Source organism: Paroedura picta, chromosome 9 (genome assembly GCF_049243985.1).
Source record: "Paroedura picta isolate Pp20150507F chromosome 9, Ppicta_v3.0, whole genome shotgun sequence".
In the NCBI taxonomy this organism is placed as follows: domain Eukaryota; kingdom Metazoa; phylum Chordata; class Lepidosauria; order Squamata; family Gekkonidae; genus Paroedura; species Paroedura picta.
The window spans coordinates 44,897,861-44,923,113 of NC_135377.1; the positions used below are offsets into that span (position 1 = coordinate 44,897,861).

At 39.6% G+C, this 25,253-nt stretch overlaps 1 protein-coding gene across 3 annotated transcripts in view; it reads right to left on the reverse strand.

The window, feature by feature from the left end:
- Positions 1 to 1,890: 1,890 nt before the first annotated feature.
- Positions 1,891 to 25,253, reverse strand: part of TTC39C (tetratricopeptide repeat domain 39C) — a 56,923-nt gene continuing 33,560 nt past the window's right edge. The window contains exons 4-14 of one of the 3 annotated variants that reach the window (XM_077352591.1): positions 23,098 to 23,212; positions 21,301 to 21,655; positions 19,787 to 19,955; positions 15,930 to 16,023; positions 14,817 to 14,924; positions 13,965 to 14,074; positions 12,149 to 12,272; positions 10,206 to 10,303; positions 9,654 to 9,758; positions 6,147 to 6,185; positions 1,891 to 5,764 (exon numbers count right to left, since the gene is read on the reverse strand). In XM_077352591.1, the coding sequence (XP_077208706.1) occupies positions 5,675 to 5,764; positions 6,147 to 6,185; positions 9,654 to 9,758; positions 10,206 to 10,303; positions 12,149 to 12,272; positions 13,965 to 14,074; positions 14,817 to 14,924; positions 15,930 to 16,023; positions 19,787 to 19,955; positions 21,301 to 21,655; positions 23,098 to 23,212 (1,407 nt within the window). In that variant the 3' untranslated portion in view covers positions 1,891 to 5,674. Of the gene's footprint in view, positions 5,765 to 6,146; positions 6,186 to 9,653; positions 9,759 to 10,205; positions 10,304 to 12,148; positions 12,273 to 13,964; positions 14,075 to 14,816; positions 14,925 to 15,929; positions 16,024 to 19,786; positions 19,956 to 21,300; positions 21,656 to 23,097; positions 23,213 to 25,253 lie in introns of those variants that run through there. The other 2 variants (XM_077352594.1, XM_077352593.1) reach the window with 2 other exon arrangements.

Here is a 25,253-nt window from a genome sequence, read left to right on the forward strand (position 1 = left end):
TATATCCCGCTTTTCACTATCCAAAGAAGTCTCAAAGTGGCTTATAATCACCTTCCACTTCCTCTCCCCACAACAGACACCCTGTGAGGTAAGTGGAGCTGAGAGCTCTGGGAGAAATGGCTCTGTGAGAACAGCTCTAAGAGAACTGTGACTATCCCGTGGTCACCCAGCTGGCTGCATGCAAAGGAGTGGGGAATTAAACCCAGCTCACCATATTAGAAACCACCACTCTTAATCGCTACACCAAGCTGGTTCTACCTGATCCTTTCCACTGAAGATGCTGGGAACTGAACCTGGGATTTTCAGCATGCAAAGCAGATACTCTGCTACCAAGCCACATCCTCTGCAGATACTGAGAATAGTGCTTTAAAGTTATGATTATAATAATATCCCAAGTGTGCATGTAATTATGTATGTATTGAATTGGTTTTCTGGATTTTTTCAGCGTTCTCAAACCTTAGTGCTCTGTCTACACTTAGAACTCTTCCTTCCTCGATTCCATGCATTTGAAAAACATACATAAATCACATCTTCATGAGTGAGAACACTTGCGCCAGAGCCTGAGTGCTCTGTAGTCTGCCTCCCTCTGCTTCCACTCCAGTAATGCAGCAGATTGGACAGGGACAACTGGCCTGCTGCTTTCCTTCTGTTCTCTTAAGCAACAGAGCCATCATCCACCTGCTTTCTGCTCTACACAGAGCAAGGAACTAACATTGGTTCTGAAGGCCATGGGAAGAAAGGAATCAACATTGGTTCTGAAGGCCATGGGAAGAAAGGAATCAACATTGGTTCTGAAGGCCATGGGAAGAAAGGAATCAACATTGGTTCTGAAGGCCATAGGAAGAAAGGAATCAACATTGGTTCTGAAGGCCATGGGAGTCAAAGTAGCAGACTTTGTATTCCCCCCACCCCCCACTGTGTGTGCGCGCCACACATATAAAACTGAAAGGCATGTGTGAGGGAACGGAGTAACAGTTCTTTTGCAGATGCAAAATTATCCACTTCATGTTCTTGTGCCCTGAATGATACAGATAGAATCTAGTCTCGTAGCAAATTAGAGACCAGCATGATTTTCGCAGTATAGGATTTCAAAACTTTCCTTGGATTGGAGATTTCTTTGAGTCAGAAAGTGGGAGGTAAACCCACCTTAGGACTATAGGTTCTTGTGTGTGTGTTATATGTGCTTGTGTGCATGTCAAGTGTGTTCCTCTTTGTTGTGCCATCACTCCAAGCTAAAATCCAGCCTCCCACTTGGGGAGCCCTGCTAAATACTGCCTCTGAGCAAGGGGTAAGGGCACAGCTTTCCAGTTACTTCAGCTCATCCCATGCGAGCACAAGCGAGTGATCTAAGGCACGCCTGAGGAGCTGAATCACAGTCCATTTTCTTAAACAGGAAAAAGACTTTACTGCTACAGATTAAACTAGAATACAGAGAAAATAGCTATTAATGTCTACTGGCATTAAGCTAACTTAACAATGCAGAACAGTATCTCCGACATCCCACCATTCCTGAAGTCAATGGGTCACAACTTTTAAGTATTTAAAATATAAATCACTGTATGCCATTCACCAGCATATCCCATACTGTTACCAATTCAGTATACTGCCTTTGGTCTCAAATAGTCCAAGAAAACTATTCCAACGTTTTACCTCTCCTGATTTTTCCATCTTTGGAGTTGAGATTTTTATCTCCATGTCTGATTTCCAGTTCTCACATCAACACCTTTAAAAGCTTAAAAAGCACCCCGAGAACAAGTGCCAAATTTACTACTAACTTCCCCCAGCCTGCTTGTTGAAGCAGTCTGCCTGCTAAAACACTAATTCAACTTACACAGGTATTTAAAGACAATTCAAGATGTTTTTCTCAGAAGCAGAGAGGCCAAGTCAGAATAAGGTACTACACATTTTATTTAAAACCAAATGCAAATAGAATGAGAAATTAGCATTTAGTGTCGTGGAGGAATAAAAGTGTATTTACTTTGGAGGCAACTAAAAACATTTTATAAAACAAAAGAACAAGTACAACTTTTACATGTGAAAAATGGAAGGAAGGTCTTTGAAGGATATGCGAGAGACACTCTTGTCCAAGCCACAACTGAGGGCCAATTCATACGTTGCTTTCTGTACTTGCAGTCATAGTCAGACACAAATATACACATGTGAAAACCACATGTACATTTAAATAGCTGGATTTCCCCACAACATATGTGGCCATGGAATCACGGAAGGATCAGTCTCCTATATCCATGTATTCTTTGGAGCAATCAACCACTGAACTGCATGTGTGGCACTGACATTCCAGGCACAAGTTTACTATCTGAAGATCAAATTAAATGTCACTCAAGAGATACATGTGCCAGTGGTTTTTATTTTTACTTAAGACTGGCAAATTTGATCAAACGGGTGTATTGGTGCAGCTTACCCCTTTCTTTATGGGCTGGTTTACTAATCAGCTTCCCCTCGCCCAATTTTTTCCCTAACCATGAGAGAGAAAAATATTAGGCCCACATTTCTTTTTTCTGGGCTGATTAAAAAAATTGTGAAGGTGTAAATTCCCCACATGGAAAGGATTAAGTATGCACACAGGCCACTGTGACCAAATCTGATTGGCCTTCTACTGCATCAGGAAAAGAAAAAGAGCAACCAGTGGAAGACACTCCATGTATCTCCTGAGTGGCGTCTGAGGTGGCCACAAATGACAGTCTACTTTGATAAATATCTATGAATCCTTGGGAAATGTAACAGTTTTTTAAACAGAAAGTTAATGGAGAGATTATTACAAAGAGCAAAAGAAAAATCCAGAAAAATAATACACATTATAATAATGACATTTGTAGCATACCACAGTAAATCTTAAATGATATGTAAAAAATTCAAATTATTCAGTTGAATTCATAATATAATTAAAAGTATCAACAACAAAAAATATACCTGACTCAGTAAACTTTATATATATCTATATTCATATATCAACCAATGAGTTGCTTACTTCATTATTGCAATTAGACTATGCCTCCGAGCTACAAAGTATAAAAAACATATTCAGATTACATAAAATACAGCTGAGATTTTTCTCATCACTGGCATAATCTAATATAAAAATACATTTGACATTTACAAGAAAGAGGTTTCTTCTATGAGGTGTACATGATACAGGTGGGGGAGGGGAAAACACACTGATGGGTCTGGCACTGAGCAGTTACCTATGCAGAACGAGAACTTCTGCTTGCAAGATAAATGAAAGAACGCAACTCCAAACAGGCCTGGTGACAGGAGTAAGACTGTTATGTTAAACTTAAAGGGAGAGCCATCAGTGGCCCCACCATCCCAGTCCAAGTGTTTTGTAACTTAACTGCCTTGCTCAGCTAGTTTAGTTTTGTGTCACCCACAAGGGACGGGAGCAGGCGTAAGTGGAAGATAGCTCAGCTCTACTGCAGTCAATGATGCGGATCAGTTTTTAACCTAGCTGCTTGTGTCTGAAGAAAGAAAGTGGGTGACATTATTTGAACCCATAAGGAGTCATGGCATAAAACTAGTTCAAGTATATTACTGTTGATTACAATTTGGGGATATATATTTTTCCACATAAAGATACAGCACAATCCCTCCATAGTTCTTCAAAGAACATTTCCCTTATTCCATTTTTCAGATGCAGGGCCGACTGTGGCCTTTTGGTCCTTCTAATTGAGATTGGAAATTTTAATTCCATTCAGGGGCTGCTAACATGTCTCTTCTCTGCGCATCTTAATGTATTTTGTAACTACCAGAAGTGAAACAAGATGGTTACATTGCAACAGGAGACTCCTGTGCTAACACTGATATTATCCATTCAACGGTGTTTCAAATCCTGGTTTGAACATGCAATAAACTGTGTTTTAGAGAAATAAGTCTTCAAATTCTGCAATTGTGGGCAATTGAAACCCATATAATGCTCTCTGTGACGTATTTTCAAGCTTAAACCAACATGCATCAAAAGACAGAAGCAGTCAATTGGAGCATCCATTTAGATTAATATCCTCCAAACAAACTGTTGTATGATTCAGGGATATTAAATCGGACTTAATAAAAAATGCATTCATCATTTATGCTATGACAATAAATTAAAGCTGTATGTTATAACTCTTAATGTTCAACTTCTTTCTTAGAATGCGACAAAATGGCGACTTAGCTGCCACAGAGTGCTTTTTACTAAACAGGGAGTAAAAGGACAGCATAATCAGTGATTAAGTGCAGAGGACTTGGTCTTCTAAAGTTCAACATCAGGGAACATATTTCATGTGCTATGTTGTACAAAAGCTTTCCTGAATCCTGAAGTGAAGAGGGAAACCCAGTTTATACATAGCTTCATGTGTGCTTTGGAAACCTGTTCAGCTTTGACTCATAAACAACAAACTTTTGCTATTGACATTCAGTGAATCTCTTGGAGTCAGATCAGTTATTTAATATTAAGTGCAAACAAGAGGAAAGATTTTCGAGAGATTCAAAACTGAAATTTATAGATTTCAGGAGAGAAAGTGAGAAAGCAAAACCTTATTCCTTTCCAAGGAAAAATAGACCCTAGTTTACCTTCACAATGTTATTCAGTTCTCAAGTACTCTGGAAAAAGGATGACCCTAAGAATACTTTGCCCTTAAATCATATTAAAACAATGTACCTACAGAGACAGAAAAATTAGAGAGGCCACATACTACTTCAAAAGCTCTGAAGCTGGCTGGGATATGAAGGCTATGGCAACCCCACGGGCTTGGAATGCCCCAAGGCTTCTTGAAGGTCATATTTAGTCCATCAGTCTGGCACAAATTAAGTGTTAGGTTTAAAAGGTTACTGCTTTATTTATAGGCTTTGGAAATAAAAGTGAAAACCTGTCAGCACCTTATAACAGCAAGGCTACCATACTGTTCATAAACACAGTAACAAAGGGGTAAAAATAAATATTTGTCTGAAAAATAAAACCGTTTCTAGATATTCTCATTATTTATCTAAATACAGAGTTCCAGTATTCATACACATTTGGATGAGTAAATAAATGTACAGGAAGGAGGTTGTTGTGCTGCCACAAGCCTCTCTCACCTTCCCAGCTACATTTGGGCAAGATTTTCCCAATAAAATTATACCTATTCCTGCCTATATACAGTACCTTTTCACGAACAGGTGGTTCGCCCCTACAAAAGACCATGTACATCTATTTAGACAGAAAGAAGACCCGACTTGCAAAAACTGAGCCACCCTGGTTAGAGGAAATTAAAATGTGCTTACTGTAGGCTCATCTGTACAATCACAGGCTACTATGTTCAGCTTGGCTAAAATCGAAATTAAAAAAACCAACCCACAAAGCATTGGAACACAAGGACAGTGTTCTGGGCAGTTCTTCTGCACAAGCCCCACTGAACCACATATGACGGGCAGCGGCCCAAATTTCACCTTCCATTCTTTTAACAGGGCTTACTCAGTAGAAATTCCTAATGGATGGAGCCCAGGGTCAGTTGACCTTCCAGCCTAATTTTGTCCTTGATCATTAAAGACTTCAAAATTTTTCCATCACCAACTCTATGTGTTGTAGAAAATTCTCTGGCACAGGTGGTCTTCCAGAAGAGAAGTTGGTCTTCCCAACAGCTTTGTTCTCTGAGTTGTCTTAGAGTGCAGAAATTGTGAGCACTTCTGTGCTTCCCATCCATCACTGAGGAACCACTTCCCTCAGAGAAGCCAATGCTGCATGTATGCGGACATGCAACCTGTTCTCAAAGTCATACCCTGTGAATTCCTCCTGCAATTGACAAGACAATCAATATGTTAATTGCATCTGTGTTGTGACCAGAGAGTACTTTATGAAGGATGGCATATGACGTTATTTTTGAAGATTGCAAACATTAAAATAAAAGTTGAAAACTTTCCCTGATAAAACATAGGCTAGTCCACACAAGCAGTACCAGCTTCTTTTAGTTTCTGATGAAACTATGCTCAGAACGTACTAAGACCTAGACTATGAAGGAGTTCAGAGTGAAATTCACTCGAAAGATCCACAAAACACTAATCTACAGAATAAGTGAAAAGTTATACTGAGTTATATTAAGTCACAGAAGGAGATCATAAATTGAAAGTTGAATTATTTTTCCCAAACCAGAAAACAATGTATTTTAGATTTTTACCTTCGCCTGAAGCAATAAGGATTTGCCTCTTGGCACAGTCTGCAGAAAGAAAAATACCATTTTAGAAATTTGTATGCATATACTAAAAGCATTTTAATGGTAATGGCCTAATAAGAAATAGAGTTCTAACACTGTAAGGATTAGCAGACAGGAAAAGGCTACACAAAATGATAGGAAAAAATATCATTGCAATATCCAAGATAGGTTTTAAGTTTCTGGTGTAGCATCAGAATTACAGACTTCAATGCTATATCCTATTTATATATGGAGGCTCAGATCACAAATTATCCATGCAATGGTCACCTCCAGATTGGATTACAGTAACTTGCTCTACATGCAAAATGGGCTACTAGGGACCTTATGAAGACCCCTTAGAGGGCACACATATAACCTGCCCTCCAACAGTTACATTGGTTGCCAGTTGGGTTCTGGATCCGGTGTCAAGATTTTAATACTGATCTCTGAGACCCTACGTGGCTTGGTTTCTGCATAGCTGAGGGACCATCTCTCTCAATATGTTTCCTGGAGAGCACTTTGTTCTTCAAGTGCCAATCTATTGATAATCCCTGGCCCCAAAGATATCCACCTGGCCTCAACCTGGTGGAATTTGTCGCTGTCCAAGATAGGGCCCTGATGAAGGTATTACAGTTCCATAGGGCCTGTAAGATGGCACTTTTCCATCAGGCCTATGGTTGAGGCCAAGGTGGTTTAACACCATACGGGCCTCCCTCCTCTCCTCTCTCCTTCCCTCCTCTTCTAATCTACTTCCAAGGATTGTTGTGAGGATATAATGGAGGAGAATGATGAAAGCTGCTTCGAGTATCTGCTGTAAATAAAGGCAGAATATACAGAAGTATGATAAATAAATAAATAAAATAAACAAAGTAAGTATAATAAATATAATTGAAGATGAGGGGCAGATAAAAGGTAGGTTGGCTGCTGGGTGGGAAGGAGAGAAGGAAGCAGAGAAAGTTTAGGATATGGGGGCTATGAGGAGGACAGAAAGTGGAGATAGCACGGGGAGGGGATAAGGGGGAAAGTGGGGTACCCCACGAGTTCTTGAAGATTCCTCATTATGTCACCTTGCTGGAGATTTCCTAGGGAACAGCTTCCAGGGTAAGGGAAGGAGGGAAAGCTGAACACAAATATGGCAGATAAAGTAAATGGGAGGGAGAGAAGGAAGCAGGGAAATAGGAGGGGGTGCGGAGGCTGCCAGGAAAAAAAAAAGGAAATATTGTAGGGAAAAAGATATTGGGGAAAATGAGATGCACCTACAATGATCTATTGTGCAGCACCTTATATCTCCAAAACAAGGACTACAGACTTAGTTTTGCAGCGGTAAATTGTAGCAATGTAATTATGCTATAGTACAATAGTAATTACAGATTTTTAAAAGCTCTCAAATATCCTCCAATGGCCTAGAACGAATGAAAACCAAGAGAAACAGCAGCTGTCAGAGGACATACCCATAGCCCCCACCCTCCCCCACCTCCCATGGACATTTCATTCCCAACATTGAGGTATCTGAATTCATGGCAGCAGTTACAGAGAAATGGAGAATCCTTGCAATATAAATGCAGCTAGAGACCCCTAAGACCAGGGATTCCCGACCAGGGATCCACGGACCCCTGGGGGTCTGCAGGAGCTCCTGAGAGGATACACAACCTTTCTTTAATGAACTTGGCCACAAGCTAGGGAACTTCCTGCCTCTGCCCAAAAGGCTTGGTGGGTATGCCACGGATGTAACACTCAAATGGGGAGAGTCGGCTATTGTGTAATATAAGGAAGGGTCTAGACCAGTGGTCCCCAACCTTTTTATCACCGGGGAACACTCAACGCCGGGGACCACTCACCGGGGATCACTCAACGCCTTTTACTGAGGCCCGGTGGGGGGTGGTTGTTTACTCCTCTACTCTCAACCACTGCCCTAACGCACTCTGATCGCTATAGTAATGTTTAAACATCCCTTCAAAATAAGATACAGACACGCCACAACAATGAACATAAGGAACATTTTATTTTCATGGAAATTTTAACTCATGACAATGACAAATCAATGGGAACCCTGAGCTTGTTTCTCTGCAACGAGATAGTCCCATCTGGGAGTGATGGGAGACAATGACACCCAAAGTGTGTTGTAAAGGGCAGGGGGGGATGAAGTAAAGGGCCGGGGGGGGGGAGGCGTCCTTCAGGGCCCACCTCCAATTAGTCGAAGGACCGCATGTGGTCCGCGGCCCACAGGTTGGGAATCGCTAGTCTAGACTATCTCAGCGCCTGACCTTCTTTCTGGCTTACGTGAGGTGGAGCTGCCTTAACATTAGTTAATGTGGGCGGAGGGAGCAAAAGAAGGTCAAAGGGTGTGGGTGGTGATATCACTTTCAGTGATATGTTGCTTCCAGGCCCATGACAGGGAGGTATGGCCACCTTACATCACTTCCAGAGGTTCTTAAAGCCTGAACATGCTCAGAAATTTGAAAAAGGCTGCCTTAGACAGAGAAAGGTAATGGGAAAAAGTATGACGGACTTCCATGTGCGGATTATTCCAATCTTAAAACATTTGAAAAGGGCTCAAGCAGCTGCACCAATCATTTTGGGAGGCAGTCAACCAATGATAGCTCTCTTCACCTGTGCTGTTGCTCATCACCTCCTTTTTCTCCCCGACTCCTTCCATAATAAGTGAAATCTATTTCTTCTCATACAAAAGAGTGGGTAGGTAGAGAAAAGAGGACATAGCCCAAAACACACACAATCATCAGCAACAAAAAATTAACATAACCGAGGTGCAACAGTTTGTGTTATCCTAAATTTGGATCACTGACCCCCTGTGGATGCAGTCTTAGCATACTAGTACAGTATTCACCTGAGTAATGAATTGTGGCATGCTATCACTGCACCAAAGGCCATGGCAACCCCATTAAAAGTTATATGGACTCTTCACATAACCTCACATTGTGCATTATCATTGGATGTGCAGTACTTTGGATTTGGGCTTCAAATGTTCCTATAGTTCAGAACTGCAATCTTCGTAGAAAAGATAAGCACATATAGCATGTGCAGCTTTAATATAAGGAATGGGCAGATAATAAATTGTGGATGATATTTTAATATCTCTGTCCATCTGATCATGTAGTACAATCAGTACTAAATTCTGAACCGTGTTCTAGTTACAGCATGGCACAAACTGATCTACCAAATATTATCAGATGGACTTGGATTTTCTTGTTAATGGGATATACACCCTAATAAGTTGTGGGTATTTATCCAATTGTTCTGGTTTAGTTAGAAGAGAAATTGTGCATTTCCACATTCTGAAGTGCCATTTGCTACTCAGGAATTAGAAAATTAGTACACTGTATTTAACACAGACACATGTACGTGCTTGCAAAACTCATAATATGGGGAGAGGGGATGTACAGTATACATCAACTGAAAATCTGCCAAACTGAAGACCACTAACAGACACTTCACACTATATCCCAAGCAGTTTCAGATATATTAAATTGTTACCTGTGGGTTTTCTAGCAAAAGACAGCCAAGTTCATAGCACGCATATGGCTGAATATATAAATTGTGCTGGCGGCACAGTTCATCTTTAAGGGCTCGCTGAAAGAACTGTAAAAGAAAACTGATACATTCAGAGCACAGCAACATTTCCAGGAATAAAATAAATATTTGCACTGGACATAGAAGGTTTCATGAAACATAACACAATCACCACCTGTAAAGCCTCTACATTTAGCAGATGCTACTTAAGTTTATAGCTAACGGGTTTTCTTTTCCAAGATAAAAACAGCCAGCTATCCATAATTAGAAACCCATACAACCATTTAAAAAAAATAGAACAAGTTAGCCCGGTTTTCACCCCAGTTTTAAGCTCAGCAAAGCAGTAGCAAGAGAGCCCAATGTTGCCCTTAAGGGAGGGTATTCTAGTGTCATTAACTGGGTAGAATTAATCTCAGAAAAAAACTGCAGTCAGCTCCCATGTGTTATGATAAGAAAAGGTTGACAACCTTTTGACACTTGCTTATCTCCATTCTTTGGCTTTCTACAATATCTTACCTGCACAGCATCTTCAGAATTTCCTAAACATTTATGTATGGCACCAAGTAGCAAGTTCTTCAAACCAACAACAGCAGAATCATCAACTTCTTGGCAAGCTTCACAGACACCAAAATAAGACAAGAAAAACATAGATATGTTTAGCTTTTAAGACAGACATTATAACCTCTTGGTCCCCAACCCCCTTCCCTTCAATAGAACTATGATCCTTAAATCAATGTTAGCCTACATTATGAGAACAGATAGCAATTAAGAAATCTGTAAACATTTCCCAGAATTCATTCTAGGCCAGAAAGAAGAACATACATTTATCCACTTCCAGTTATTTTTATTTATTGTGTGAAGATTTAGTTTCTTCACTGACAGGCTCTTCATGGTACCTGATTGGCCACTTCTTTACTCTTGTGTAAACCTTTTGACTCCTGGGAGTCTTTTGGAGACATAATGGCAAGATGCAGGTCCACCTGCTTTGCTTTTCCTTCTGTCATCTTTAAGAGGTTCAAAATAAAGATCATCTATTGTTCACCATTATTGCTCCGTCTCTGTCTATACTTTGTAGTTTTATAAACTCTCCAACACAGATCAGCTACAATATACCTAAGTACAATTTGTTTCTGTTATTTAAGAGCCAGTATAAACACAATGACTTTCTTGTACATCTAATTGTGCATCAATTAAATCAATGAAAATGTTTTCAAGTTACTTTTGGGTGACTTCTCCAATCCTAGAGGCAACTACGCAGGGATTAAATATAGTCCATAAGAGCAAGAAAGTCCAGAAGCAATACGTTTTTTTATTCACAGGAAATACCATTTTATGCAAGTAGCTAGAAGCAAATGCCAACTGCTGTTATGAATCTGCATCTCTCCTTCCTAAGCCTTAAAGCTTCTTGAGCAACTCAAATTATGCCACCATCAGCACCAAGACTGGGCCTGGCACACAAAAGCTAAGGTCTTTGCACTACACAGTTGAGTTCCCTGATGATAATAACCTCTCATTTGAATGCCTACGCCTGAAGAGTAATCTAGTGTTAACTCAAACTAATACAACTTCTTAAGTACTTACAGATGGGCCAGTAAAAATTATATCATCTGATCAGTGCCTTTCCTTCACCATTTAGGTCAAGACTGCAAACAAGACCTTTGCTTAGCTACAGTTCCCTTTCCATATCATCTGTAACTCCATGGGAGAAACCCTGTTCTATGTGCCCTATTCCCCATTCCCTTGGGGAATAGGAGAGTGCCAATATTATGTTCTGCATTTCTACTGACAGATGACATCAAAGAAGCATATTTTCTTTTCCCCCATGTAGTATCAGCCTGGGGATACTTTCAAAGATTGTTAAAAGGGTCAGTACTACTTCTGGCTTCAAAGGCATTTCCTTCCAAGGCCAACTGTGATCCATTTATGAGACATTTTACATATCAAGGAACCTTGCATGCAATCCAGCTTAGACTGTGTGGCTGGCTGTTGTTCATTCAGTGCTGATGGATAAGTTTCAACTGTTGTTAACCAGGGAAATATGCAAAGACCTGAGAGCCACCACGTCTTCTTGGAACCTTGGTCTGTCATGGCCACTGAAATGACTTAGGAAGGCAAAGGATGTGTTCTCACATCTTAGCTTAAAGGTATTGTTTAAACAAACCAGGACAATTAGCCGCAATTTACTACCTTTTTCTGAAACATTACAGTGGGGAATATTTTTTTAGTGTACTTTTTCATACCAGAGAGAAAAAATTACTCCAAAAGTCACAATCCGTTTCAAAGATATTACCAGTTTTTAGTGTTTATTATTTTGCACCAAGAGTAGCATACCAGTCACTAGATGAACACATTTATTTTGGTCTCCAAATTGCTGACATTATAGATAGAAAATAGATGGGAATATGTGCCGTTTTATGGAAGCAACAACATTGTGCATTTTTTTAAATCACATCTTGTACCTTGACTCATGTGCTGTAGGTTGGTGAATGAACAATTTGGAAGTGCTTTCCATAAATACAACACTTCGATGGATGCCAGCACACAGAGCTCCTGGGTAGGTTTTTGTTTCCTAAATCGATCTGCCTGAAAACAGAAAAAAAATTAGTTCAATTTCAACCTACATCAATAACAAGAAATATAGGTGAGAAAGTTTAAGCATGCAGCAATTCAGGATGAAATTTTAAAAGCTCCTCAGAGACTGGCACATCAAAATCCTGTGACTCACAGTCTCTTCATAGATTACAAACCCCCTTTCTGGAAAACTCTTCTGTGGAGAAATTCATACAGTGCTTATTCTTAACATTTAATGTTTAACATTAACATTTAATGACTGTAAACACAAAAGTTTTTCAGTCTGCGTACACATACTGAGTAATCAACTATAGCTTTCTTTTTTACATACATGGAAGGCAAAGCCCACATATTTAAAGTAAATATACGCAAGGAGGTGGCTTTTTATATAAACGATTTTATTACAGTGCACCTTGACAAAAAATATTTGTGAATCCTTTATTCTGCTGTAAAATAATATGTCTTATGTCAAACAAAGTATATACGTAGTATATGTTTTTACTGAATGCACCCTTTTTTCTGGTGCCAACCAGAGTTGCAACCAGAATCATAGAATAATAGAAGGGGCCTCTAGTCCAACCCCCTGCACACAACCCTATAGCTTATCCCCTGTAACCTGCCACCCCCTTGAACCAATTTTATGGAGAAATAATTTTTCCAACTAGACACACAGTGGAGAATTTTTTTTTTTTTGAGAAATACGGTTTCCAAATAGTTAGGCAGAAAATGGGCCAAATCCAAACTCATGGCTCACCAGCTATTAAATCTCTCACTTCAGTTTACAAATGTCTTGTTCATACATCCGAGTTAAAAAACTGATTGCCAGAAATGAGCTGGCTTTAGAATCCAAACTGGCAAAGACAGGAAGGGAAAGAGAGGGGATTGCCAACCTCCAGGTGTTAGGTGGAGATCTCCTGGAATCACAACCAATCCCCAGCCAACAGAGATCAGTTTATCTGGAAAAAACAGCTACTTTGGAAGGCAGACTCTTGGACCCACTGAAGTCCTTTCCCTCCCCCAGCCCTGCTTCATGCGCAAAACTTCCTGGTATTTCCCAGTCCAGAGCAGGCAACCCTAAGGGAAACTCTTGAGGTTACTGCCCAAACTTTCCCACTTTTTCACTTTAGATCAGCCAACAGGGGCCTTTCAGGTAGCAGCAAAATTTTAAACATTTCTGGTACTAAGAATTAACCTACAGACAGTTCAACACTACAACAAATGGATTTGGGAATGCATGTCACCAACATAACGCAGAGATCTGATTTTGTCCTGAGAATTTTACTATTTGTAACTAACTGCATATTACTAAGTGGCTCCAGTGGCATTCTTTCCACTAGAAGGTCCTTTCCCCAGCAAGCATTCTGGTCCACACTGGAAGAGCTAAGAGATACACCATCACGCCTGAGCTCGCCTCTCCCAAGGAAAATGTGCATGAGCCAAAACATTAGTGAACTCCTTTCATTTTCATTTTGTCATTTCTAGAAAAGAGTGGTGGCAGCACATGTGCGCAAAAACCTGAAAGTCACTTCTCATTTATACCAGGAACAGGAAGGCTTGTAGATGCAGAGCTGGGTCGGTCAAGTATACAAGAGGAAAGAATCATTATAAAAACAACCGTGCTTAGAACCCAATATTTAAAACAATGGAATACGGAAGGCGGTTCTAACTAGTGGAAGAAATCAACCAAGCCTACGCTAGACAGACCTTTTTGACTGAAAACTGCTCAATTTGATTGTTTTTCCGTTTAAAGAGCTTCTGGACTTCCTTGAATACATTCTGTGCACCATTCATATCACCGGTAGCTCCTTGACACACTGTAATAAAGAACATTTAAAAAATAGGTTCTGCTAGTAATCTTAGCAAGGAATTGTAGACAAAAAAAATATCATACAAGTAGGATAATGTGGCAAGCTTTTAAGGTATTTGGCTTCCTTAGCAGTAAATAGGATATAAGCAGCAGCCCATATATTACTAGCCAGTATCTAAAACTGATTTGAACAATATGACCAGGACCTGAAAGGCTTGGCTATTCACTCCATATATCCAGGGCAATTTGCATCCTTTTTTCCCATATGTCACAACAAATTGCTTTTGAAACCAGGAAACTTTCAAGAGTAATTTATGGTACAGAACTGTAGTAAATATGAGCTGCAGACATTCACACACGATTTTCAGAGAACAACAAAAAAGAGATCTTAATTCCAACAGCTGCAGAAAGGCTTCTATACTCAGAACTAACTTGCTTTTTAAATCTTTGTCCCCAAGGCTACTCTGCACTGTCTTTGCACAGGAATCCTTAAAAGTGTAACCCTTAATTCTGCGATAATTCAATTACCAACAGAAAATATTCACACACACACACACACACACACCATAATTTATATGGCTACAGACTTTAAAACTCACATTTATGAAAATGTGTACACAAAAAAAGGGGGATTAAGTGTGTAGGAATCTATCATGCAAAAATGTACTGCTGCCATACACCAACCATGCATTTCTCTATCACCCACACTCACTCACGCACATACATTATATTTACATAATGATACTTCCCTGCTGTTAAATACGCATAGTAGCACTGGGACCATCTTGATTCATTTTTAAGACGCTCAAAGGATTCAAATGCGTCCTTGAAATTCATTTCTATCATACTACACCAGCCTGCGAATAAAAGGAATATGTTTAAAATAATAAGGAACTGGACCTCATGACCGCAAAGTTCTAGTACACCTAAAATAAGGAATGAATCATCTGCCAATGATTCACAGTTGAATGCAATCTGATCTCTTGAATGCACATAACACTATGTCCATGGGCCATTTCAGACAGGGACAGGAATGTCATAAATGGAAAGTTTTGCTGCCAGTATATTCCTGATCACCACATTTTTATCTTGTATGAAGGCTTCTGCAAAACTTGGGAGAAAATGTAGTATCAATAGTATCATGAAAAGACTAATTACATAAAATTTATCACCTTACCTCCTTTTAAGTGAAATTATTAAGATCCAGTCAAAATAATTTTGATGGGAAAAAATTAATCAGCATCTGGGTTCTGAACTGTAACTGTATCTATTGGGACACTTTCAAAAGTCTAAGGAATAAAGTGTGCTTTAGCATACAAAAGATGCATTTCCTATGCACATTTATCTGGGAGAAAACAAAATGTCTATAATTAATCAAAATGCTTGGTTAATTAAATATATAGGGATGGGCATGAACAATTTCACAAAGCAAAATTCAACACAAATTTGGCCTAGTTTGGACTTCCCAAACTAATGTTTGGGGAAGGTGCCTTTCCCAAACATTTACTTTTGCGTGGTTCAGTTGTTTGGGCCATTTAAACCTGGGCAGAACTGGTTCAGAGCTGACCTGTTTGGTTTAAGAAAATGGATATGTATTACATTAAGAAAATGGATATGTATTTCAAAGAAACTTTGAGTTCTAGTGATCAAACTTTGGTATATATATCAAACTCCCAGCCTCATGGGCAGAGCTTCAGACTGCATGTCTGCTGCCTTACCACTCTGCGCCACAAGAGGCTCTTATTATATTGTATTATCATATAAAATACAATGATAGCTTCTTAACTGCAATTAACATGACTCAGCTTCTACATATTAGCTGCAACAATACTAGACAAAAGTATATCAATATTACTTCATACCAATTTCATACAAGCAGACATGTTGAATCTCTCTCTGATCAGTTGCAAATTCCAAAGCCGTGTGAAAGGAGGTCAAGGCACTGTTGATTTGACACTAGGAAATAAAAACAACCATTATCATCTAAATGAACATATGAATATCTCCAATTTTATAATGACAACGTGAATCCTGATTACATAGTTCAATAGCTAAGAAATGTTCTAAGTGAAACGACAATCTATCAAACTATTTGTAACTAGAAGGATACAGCCACAGAATGGGCTGCTTAGTTAAAATCAACATGAAAGTCAATATTGCAGACCACTTTCTAGCATTGTATACTTACAACAGAGTTAGTAGCCTGGCTTTTCAGGTCCTGGTCATATTGTTCAAACTAATTTCAGATAGTAGTTAACAATATACGGGCTGTTGCTTATATCCTTATTCACTTGTTGTTACTTCAGCACGGAATCTTACTACTATAGTGTTGTCCATCACAACTTCAATGGACTAAGGGTACCACTCTGCTTAGGATGGCACTGAGAATGTACCAAATGCTTCCGTTCCTAATCCATTTATTCATTTTCCACTCCCTTACCCAGAGACGGAATATTGCTTCTGTCATGGCAGGGGAGCTAGCTCTGAGGAATGTTTCAGGTTCTTCTTAAAAGGACCTTTGGGAACAGCTCAAATTTAGTATCAGTCTTTTCCTTCTGTAACCTATATGTAAAAAATGTTCAAATAGAACAAACTCAATCCCTTAGGTCTATCTTCCTGAAACACTCTGTGCCCTATGGCTAGTCATGGATGTTTCAAGGATTTTTCAGCCTAGGGCAAGCAAAAACTATGCTCCCTGAATTCCAATAGCATCCCCACGTCTAAGAGACTGAAGGAACATTTAAGATTTTCAACTGCTCCTTCCTAGGGAGCTTTAGTAATCAAACAAATCATAAACCCCTGCCTATGTTAACTAGGGCAACTAATTAATTTAAAAATACTTTTAAATTTTGGGGAGACTAAGCACATACCCATTGTCTTGGTCAAATATACTTTGATGTTAGGAGAGGCATTATACAGAGGACCCTATATTCTTCTGTACTCTCAAATCTAAATATGTAACATGGAAAATTCCTGTGTGTACAAGCTGCTAAGAGGCAGAATGATGGATTTTGATGACAAATAAAAGATAAGCACATATACCACAGCATAACTCTGTATTTTGCTACAAATAGGCCAGATACTAGGATACAAGTTCAGGTTCTTTTATTTGGTATATATCAGTATTCTTAAGGGAAACAGTAGGTGGCTTATATTTAAAATTACATAGTATCAAGAGTCAGAATACATTTATTGGCATAAGCTACATATATCTATATTATCCAGAAAATGAAGACATTACTTCTCCAGACACTGAATAACAAAATTTTAGCAACCAACTTATGGGGACCCTTTATGGGTTTTTTAAAGTAAAAGTGAAGCAGGTTGCTATGCCATTACCATTCTCAGCATAGGAGCCCTGGTCTTCCTTGATTGTTTCCCATCCCATCCACAGCCAGCTCTGCTTTGCTTCTGAAAACTGACAAACTTAGGCTGCTCTCCAGAAAGCTACTCAGAGGTGAAATCCCAAAGGGAAACAACCATGGATCCTGGGCTCACTCAAGAGAAACCTCCCCAGGGAAGAAGTATCAACTGAGATATAGGGCAGATGGCATAGGATAGTAGTGATGCATAGTTGGTTATTCTTCTTATTGATGAAGAAGAAGGAGAAGAAGAAGGAGGAGGAGGAGGAGGAGGAGGAGGAGTTGGTTCTTATATGCCGCTTTTCTCTACCCCAAGGAGTCTCAAAGTGGCTTACATTCACCTTCCCTTCCCTTTCCCCACAACAGACACCCTGTGAGGTAGGTGAGGCTGAGAGTGTCCTGATATCACTGCTCAGTCAGAACAGTTTTTCTCAGTGCTGTGGGGAGCCCAAGGTCACCCAGCTGGCTGCATGTGGGGGGGCACAGAATCAAACCTGGCTCGCCAGATTAGAAGCCCGCATTCCTAACCACTACACCAAGCTGGCTCTCAAACTTCCCTTGGCTTACAAAGTCTCTGTACTTCTGTCTTCACTTCCTTGGCTGCCCTGTAATTTGAACACTGGTTCAAATTCAGAAAAGTATTGTACAGTTTTATGTAGTTTGTTGTGCTCTGAGATTTCAGGAGCTAAATACTGCAAATACCACCACATAAGTAAAATGTTCATAAAGCTCACAAATATAAACAATACAAACTTTTCTATTAATATTTATAAACTAATTAGAACTTCCTTCTATGCATAGCCTTACCAACCTCTCCTATATAAAGACATTAGGGTACTGTGGGTAGCAGTAAGAATTGTGACCAATCCTCACACCTCACAAGCTGTATTCTTTCTGTGGTGTTTTAAGTTAGTCTTTGAAAACAAGAAGGCCCATTCTGGAGAAAGCTCTGCTACTACTTGATGATACCAGAAGTTCAGCATGATTGCTGCAACAATTTTTTGTTTTAAAACAAGGAAGAAGGTTCTGAACCAGTAAGCACTAACTTAAATTATTACAATAAAACTCTGGAAGAGAAGCAGCAGCAGAGAAGATATGGTTCAAATCTGTCGTGAATGCCCAGAAGGATTTTAAGTACTATAAAACTAGAACATGGGAGTACTGCTGTAAATGAAGAACAAATTTGTCATCTTTCCCAAACAGTACAAAGCTGAGAGTATATTCAAGAATGCAGTTTGGTGTTTACCACCAAACAGTTGCTTCCAAACTACAGGAACATCTAGTCTGCTAGAATGGTATGTACATTGGCATGATTACAACAATAATTTATTTAAGGCTAAAGTAGTCATTAATGTCCAAGTAATGTACAGAATTTTAAAGATAACCTGGATGAAATAAGTAGAGGGCCTGAGTTTTGTGAGGATTCAGCATCAAAAGCCCCAGTGAGGTTTGTGCCACAGGAAAGGGAGACCAGATCAGCACAGTGATACTTTCAGTAATTCAATAATTATGAAAGAGTAGCAACAGTAGTTGCTGGCACGTTGAACAGAGTTGCTGGTGCTAATTTCATGGAAGTTAATTTCTTTTGCCACAAGAGGGCAGGAAGTCTCTGGATTGACCACCAACAGAACAATCACTAGATACCAGAGATGAAGTGCCTTTTCTTTGTCCATAGGATGTGCTGTTTGTTTAAAATGAAAAAGCTCAAAAGCTAATGTTTCCAGGACAGGTACTATATGTAATACTCCTCAATAATGATTCTACTATCATTATCATCATTATCATTATTACAACATGTAAGAGAGTATGTGTACTTCCAACATGAACATTCCAAAGTCTCCAACTGGCCCTCAGTGAGGGATATGCACCCAATAGGGAGATGGCACTCCCCCACACAGGGCCAATCACCCTATTCTTTCTCTGCCTCCTTCCTGCTGCTTCTGAACACTTACCAAGCCAAGAGAAGAGCTGTTCATGGCAAGATGCTGAATGTAAGCCAAGACAGCAGGTGGAGGCCCAGCCCTGGCAGCCCGGCTGCCCGCTTCAGTCCCAATGCCACCTCCCACCTGAAAGACCTATGCCTGACACCTTGATGGACTGAGAACATGAGCCCAGTTTAGAGGCACTGAAGAAGGTCAGAGTCCAGACCTGTCAGCTAGTGCCCATTGCCTTCCTGGATGCAACGGTCTTCACCTCTAGTGGTTAATAAAACAGATACTGAAAAGCAACAAAATCAATAGACTTTTTTATTCTGCACATTTTTCTCTGACATTATGGCTTCATTTTAAAACTTTAGATTGAGTGAATATCAAAGAAGCCCTACAGTACCTCCAAGAACAAAAGAAGCATTACAGTACCTCTAAGCGTTGTATCCTTCCCTTGAAGAACATAAACAGAGAGGAATTTGGATAAGCAGCTTCTTTTTTCTGAAGAATGTCCTTTGCTTCTTGCAGTCCTGCTTTGGTATCACTGCCATCCAAAGCAAAAAAGGGACGAACTACAGTGTGGTACCACAGCAAGGCTAATCTGAAAATATACAGAAAATTATCATGACAACTCCCAGTTCCCTAGTCAGATGCTGATATAAGATGAATGGATAGATTATTCTCTTGTTCTAGTGTCAGGCTACTGTTATCTAATATATTAATTGAGAGCTGTGTTATGTGGAGATGATTCCATGTACTAGTGATCTTTCCCCTTCACTTCAGAGGAAAGGGCCATTCTACATAACCTTCATTTTCTACATTAAAATCACCCTTTGACTGAAGTGAGCTGGAGAACCATAAAGCTCTGTATTTGGATACTGGTTGAGAATATAGAAAGAGGAACTAAAGGTAGCTATTCATCTAAAGGGAAACTGAAAGACAGCACTCTTACAATGCTATATGTTGCAATGCAACACATTTAGAAAACAGACTGCAATTTACATTGTTCAGTCAAATGACCAAAACAGCACATTCTAAGCAGAAACAAGTTGGTAAAGTCCTACAGCTTGATAGTTGTAGTACAGGAACAGAGCTCCAACAATAAAACAGTACTTCATTAAGGACCAATGAAACAATAAATACTGGATAAACCCCAGGATAAAGATGCGATACAGGTTTTATCCATTCGCTCCAATAGGATGCAAGGGTCAATGACAGTATTCTACAGTAAGGTAAAGGTGCTGTGCAGTTGGGAAAGATCAAAGCATTGAGATTTCTTGTCAAAAGGTTATTCTGCTAAACAGAGTCAAAATAATTCTGCATGCATATCCCACTCCACTGAACTGAATGGTGTCCAGACTGAGATATTTGTGTTTTGAGAAATATAGAATACAGAATAAGTCTCAAATTAAAAATTAGTAGCAGAACAAAGTTTGAGTCCAGTGGCACCTTTAAAACTAACAATGGTTTATTCAAGGTACAAGCTTTCATGTGCATGCACACTTCTTCAGATAGAATGAAATGGAAGTTATCAGTTCACTCTTATAGGCAGAGGGTGATCAGCACATTAGCAATTTAAAATTAATTACAAATTAGTAGGTCAGCAGGACTGGTGACTAACAAATTGTATAAAAATTTACCAAAGTTGTAGTTTACTGAAGGTTTTAAAAACTGTTCCTTTCGATAAGCACCATGCTTAACTAAGAACCATTTCATAGTCCAGCAAGATTAAATTAATTATAAGCCCCTTCATAACAGTCTTAGAATTCATGTACAGCATATTTCATAAACCGTAGCATTTCAGGCAACTACTTGCTCTGTTATTCACCTGCTGATGTTGCCATTAAATTAATCAAGGCAGTGTTGCTAAACTTATATTGGCCTGTAGTTTACTTACTGTCAAAGTACTAAGTTATCTACCAAAGCATTGCAATATAGCTACTCACGTAGCTAAAGGGGCCTTCATGTCCTTACTTTCACTTGCATACATCAGAGAGGAAAGCCCCTGCAGGCGGTCTCCAGGAAAACCCAGCAGGTTGATGATTTTGAGCAGATTTGGGGGCACCATGGATATGCAAAGATGAAAAAGTCCATATCCAAAGCTCACAGCACCTTTCAGTCTGTTTAGGGAATCCTCCGTTACACCTTCTGTGGCAATATGATTATCATTTGCAGCATCAGAAGTCAGAGATTCCTGAGTAATCTTCTTCTGATACAATTCCTGAAGTGTATTAATATCCGTGTAGCACTTATTGTAGATTTTCCAAGCTTTTCTAAGGATCCACCCACCTTTTATATAGGCTGTGGAGAGAAAGAAAAAATTACTCCAAAGAGAACAGCTTTCACCTAATAGGGAAATACACACTAATGGGTCCTGAACCATAGTCTTTCGGATTGAACAGCATTACATAGCTTGTTAGAACAAAAAACTAATATCTACAACTCAAAGGGAACTTCCTATAAAAAGTGCATTGTGGGCCTTTTCTCCTGATTTATATAAGTGCTCAAAGTGATGTAACAAGACTTTAAAGACAGGATTCATCAAGAAGAAGCAACCCTATAAAAAATACCATATGAATTCAGCTGTGTTACTAATGCATGTAGTATTCCAAACCACCAGTTGGTGTTTTCCAAAGGACATCTACCAGCGTTGTGCTGGAGGGGAATATAAATCAGGTGCCCAAAGAAACAAGAACACATATTGTGCAAGCTTTAAAGTGTCTGTCATTAAATCTAAACTATCCACCGTCAACTGCTTTGTAATAGACTTTTTAAAGGATGAATGAAGCAGTTTCCTTTTTAAAGGTACCAAGCTATGGAAAATTAAGCTGTCTGTTGTAATGAAACATTCAGACCTATAGCCATGATTCAGCTTTATCATGAGGCTACAGTTACTGCAAGACTGTGCAGTTCGACCGCTTTTTGCTGCAGAGCATCTTCAATACTTTTGTGGTTCACCACAAGGCAAGTGTTTACACAGTTTTATTCAGCAATGCTGCAGCAAGCACCATGAGACAGAAAGGGGAAGGGTGGTTTTTTGCTGTTTTGAAAACTCACATCCTTGAACTGGCCATCAGTAGTCCTGTTAAGAACATCAGGTATTCTAAAGATTACGTCACATAACTTTTATATAGATCTGCTATTTTCTTTAACTAGAAGTACAAACTTGCAAAAGGTCATCAGGTAAAACAATATCACTATGGCACCACATGACATTAGTCCTAAGAATTAAGGTAACATTATGGAAAAGTGACTTATGTCTCTGGATAAAGAACTGAGGCTGCCTGACAATTTGTGCTATAAAATCAGAGTCCAGTAGCACCTTTAAGACTAACAAAGATTTATTCAGGGTGTGAACAAGCACTCGAAAGCTCATGCCCTTAATAAATCTTTGTTGGTCTTAAAAGGTGCTACTGGACTCTGATTTTATTATGCTACTTCAGACCAACAGGCTACCCATTTGAATCTGACAATTTGTGCTATCAGATAGAGGGGGGAGAGGGGGGGGAGAGAGATGAGGAGCCTACCCTATGTATTAGAACAGCAATCTGATTTTAGCAAGTGGTCTTAATGAGCTAACAGGTTAGTTGTGTGACTTATCAATGACCTGCAAATAGAACTGGTTACCCAAAATTCCTCACTCGCTTCCCACGTAAATAGGATCTGGCAAGTTAAAGTGACAAAATATTCAAGCACATACTATGAAAAGACAAATCTTATTAATATTAGGAAATGCTGGTCACCTGATAGTTCTTGTTTTACAAAAGAAAGCACAGCAAGGTAAACTTGACAGTCGGCTACAATTATCTGTCTCTGCAGCCGATCAATCATGGATGGGGCAGCCTTTCGGCCATCAATCTGTATTTGAAAATAAGGGAAAGAAGACTCATAATATGCATAAAATTATCCTAAAGAGACAATATTTATTTACATGTAACACAGGATGGCCTGTTCAAACTAAACTTTAAAAACTGTGTCTAAATTATAGTATTGCACTGCAGCATAGTGGTTTCTAACACAGTATGATATACTGTTTTCTCAACTAGGGTTTCTTGATGGCCCTGGGTTTCCCAAATGGGCGGGAATTAATTAATGTTAATATATTTTTTAAAATTTGTTATTTATCGGGTCATGTTGACCCCTCATGTTCCTCCCTAAGTGGCCAATGATGGACCTACAGGGGAGTGGGAAGGGGAGTGGCCCTGGGTGGGCGTGTAAAAACGATACTTCCCAAGCACATTCTGCATGATCATGCCACTTCTGGGGTTTCTTGAAGCCTGGAGAATGTTGCAGGGGTTTCTCAATGGTAGAAAAGTTGAGAAAGGCTGCCTTAGAATTTCTAAATGGGAAAAAAGTTGAGAAAGGCTGATATATGCATATTTGCACACAATAGCCCTCCTACATCACTGGAATAGGAAGGCAGAAAAAATACCAATGAACACCGAGACACTACACGGCTTTTTCAGCCCTGGCCCCAGTCCAGTGAAACACTCTGCCTAAAGAAAATAAGGTCCAGTTCCACAAGGCCTGCAAGGCAGAGCTATTCCACCAGGCTTAAGGTTGGGACCGAAATAACCACCATGTAGTGCTGGCCTCACTGCTGCAGATTGAGAAAAGAGCCACTCTAAAACAACCCCTCATTTATTATGTAATTAGTCGGGGGAAATTAGAGAGGATTTTATGCTTTTAAGTGATTGCTTTAATGATGCTGCGATCTGCCTTGAGCTGTACTGGGTGAATTTGAATAAAGATTTATTTAGTTATTTATATAAAGAAGCTCTCCTTAAAAAATCTAATAAATAAATAAATAAAATAAATTAATTAATACATGTCCCATTTGTGTTATTCTGGGTATAAGCTTACTTTGATTTCATTGTTTCATTGTATGGTTGAACAGTGGTTCTCAACTCTGGGGTCTCGACTCCATTTGGGGTCAACCTGGCCCTTTCTGTGGTGTCCCCAGGTTGGTTGCCGCCGTGGTGGCGGTGGCCGGCGGCCAGCGATTGCAAGCAGCAGTGGCCTGTAGCGGAGGAGCCATGGCAATGGCTGCCACCACGACTGTTGTGTGCCTGCGCACGTGCGTGGACGCACGCGCACGCTGTTCATGCGCATGCGCACACCGGCCACACCGTAGTTGGTGTCACCGAGTCAGAGCGGTTGAGAACCGCTGTGGTAGAAAAATAATAAACAGTAATGTGAACCATCAGATGTCACCTCGCTAACTGTAATGCAGGAGGCTTCCCTGCATACACAACTCCAAGGTCTGCTTCATGGCATCATGCAAAAACATGGTTAGTTTTTTACTACAATTTGTAAAACTAAAGTTCAGAAATCCTTTAAATGCTGGGTTCATTGTTTTCCTCCTTTCTCCTGCTTTGGCGCTACCACTATTCTGACCTCTGCAGCAAGGACAGCATTAGGAAACTAGCCAGGATTCATTCATGCGATAACTGACCACATCACTTTTTGTAGGGATCTTTTTAAATTAGTGGATGCCTCTTTGAGTGCAGATACTCATAGTTTACTTCTGGCTTGTTTTCTGGCAAAGCCCATCCAAGTGAAAGAAATGACGCCAGTATTTGTTGAGGCAAACCAGGAATTCAGCATTTATCAGGGAGCCGAATATGGGTCTCACAATCTTAACTGTAGTTCAAACAGGCCATGGTTTCACAATATGTCTGAACCAATCTGAAGAGTACTGAAGATAGATTAAGCAAGTAGTAATTTTCTCTATATATAATTCTCTCTTACAAAAGGAACCACAATAGGCTACTGCTCCCCTTTTGCCTACATAAAGCTGGTGGTTTTCACATTTCTACCCCAAAATTTCAATAACTAAAATCTGTTATTTGTAAAAGGGACACGGAAAGAAATGGAGTTACACATTGGAAATTGGAAC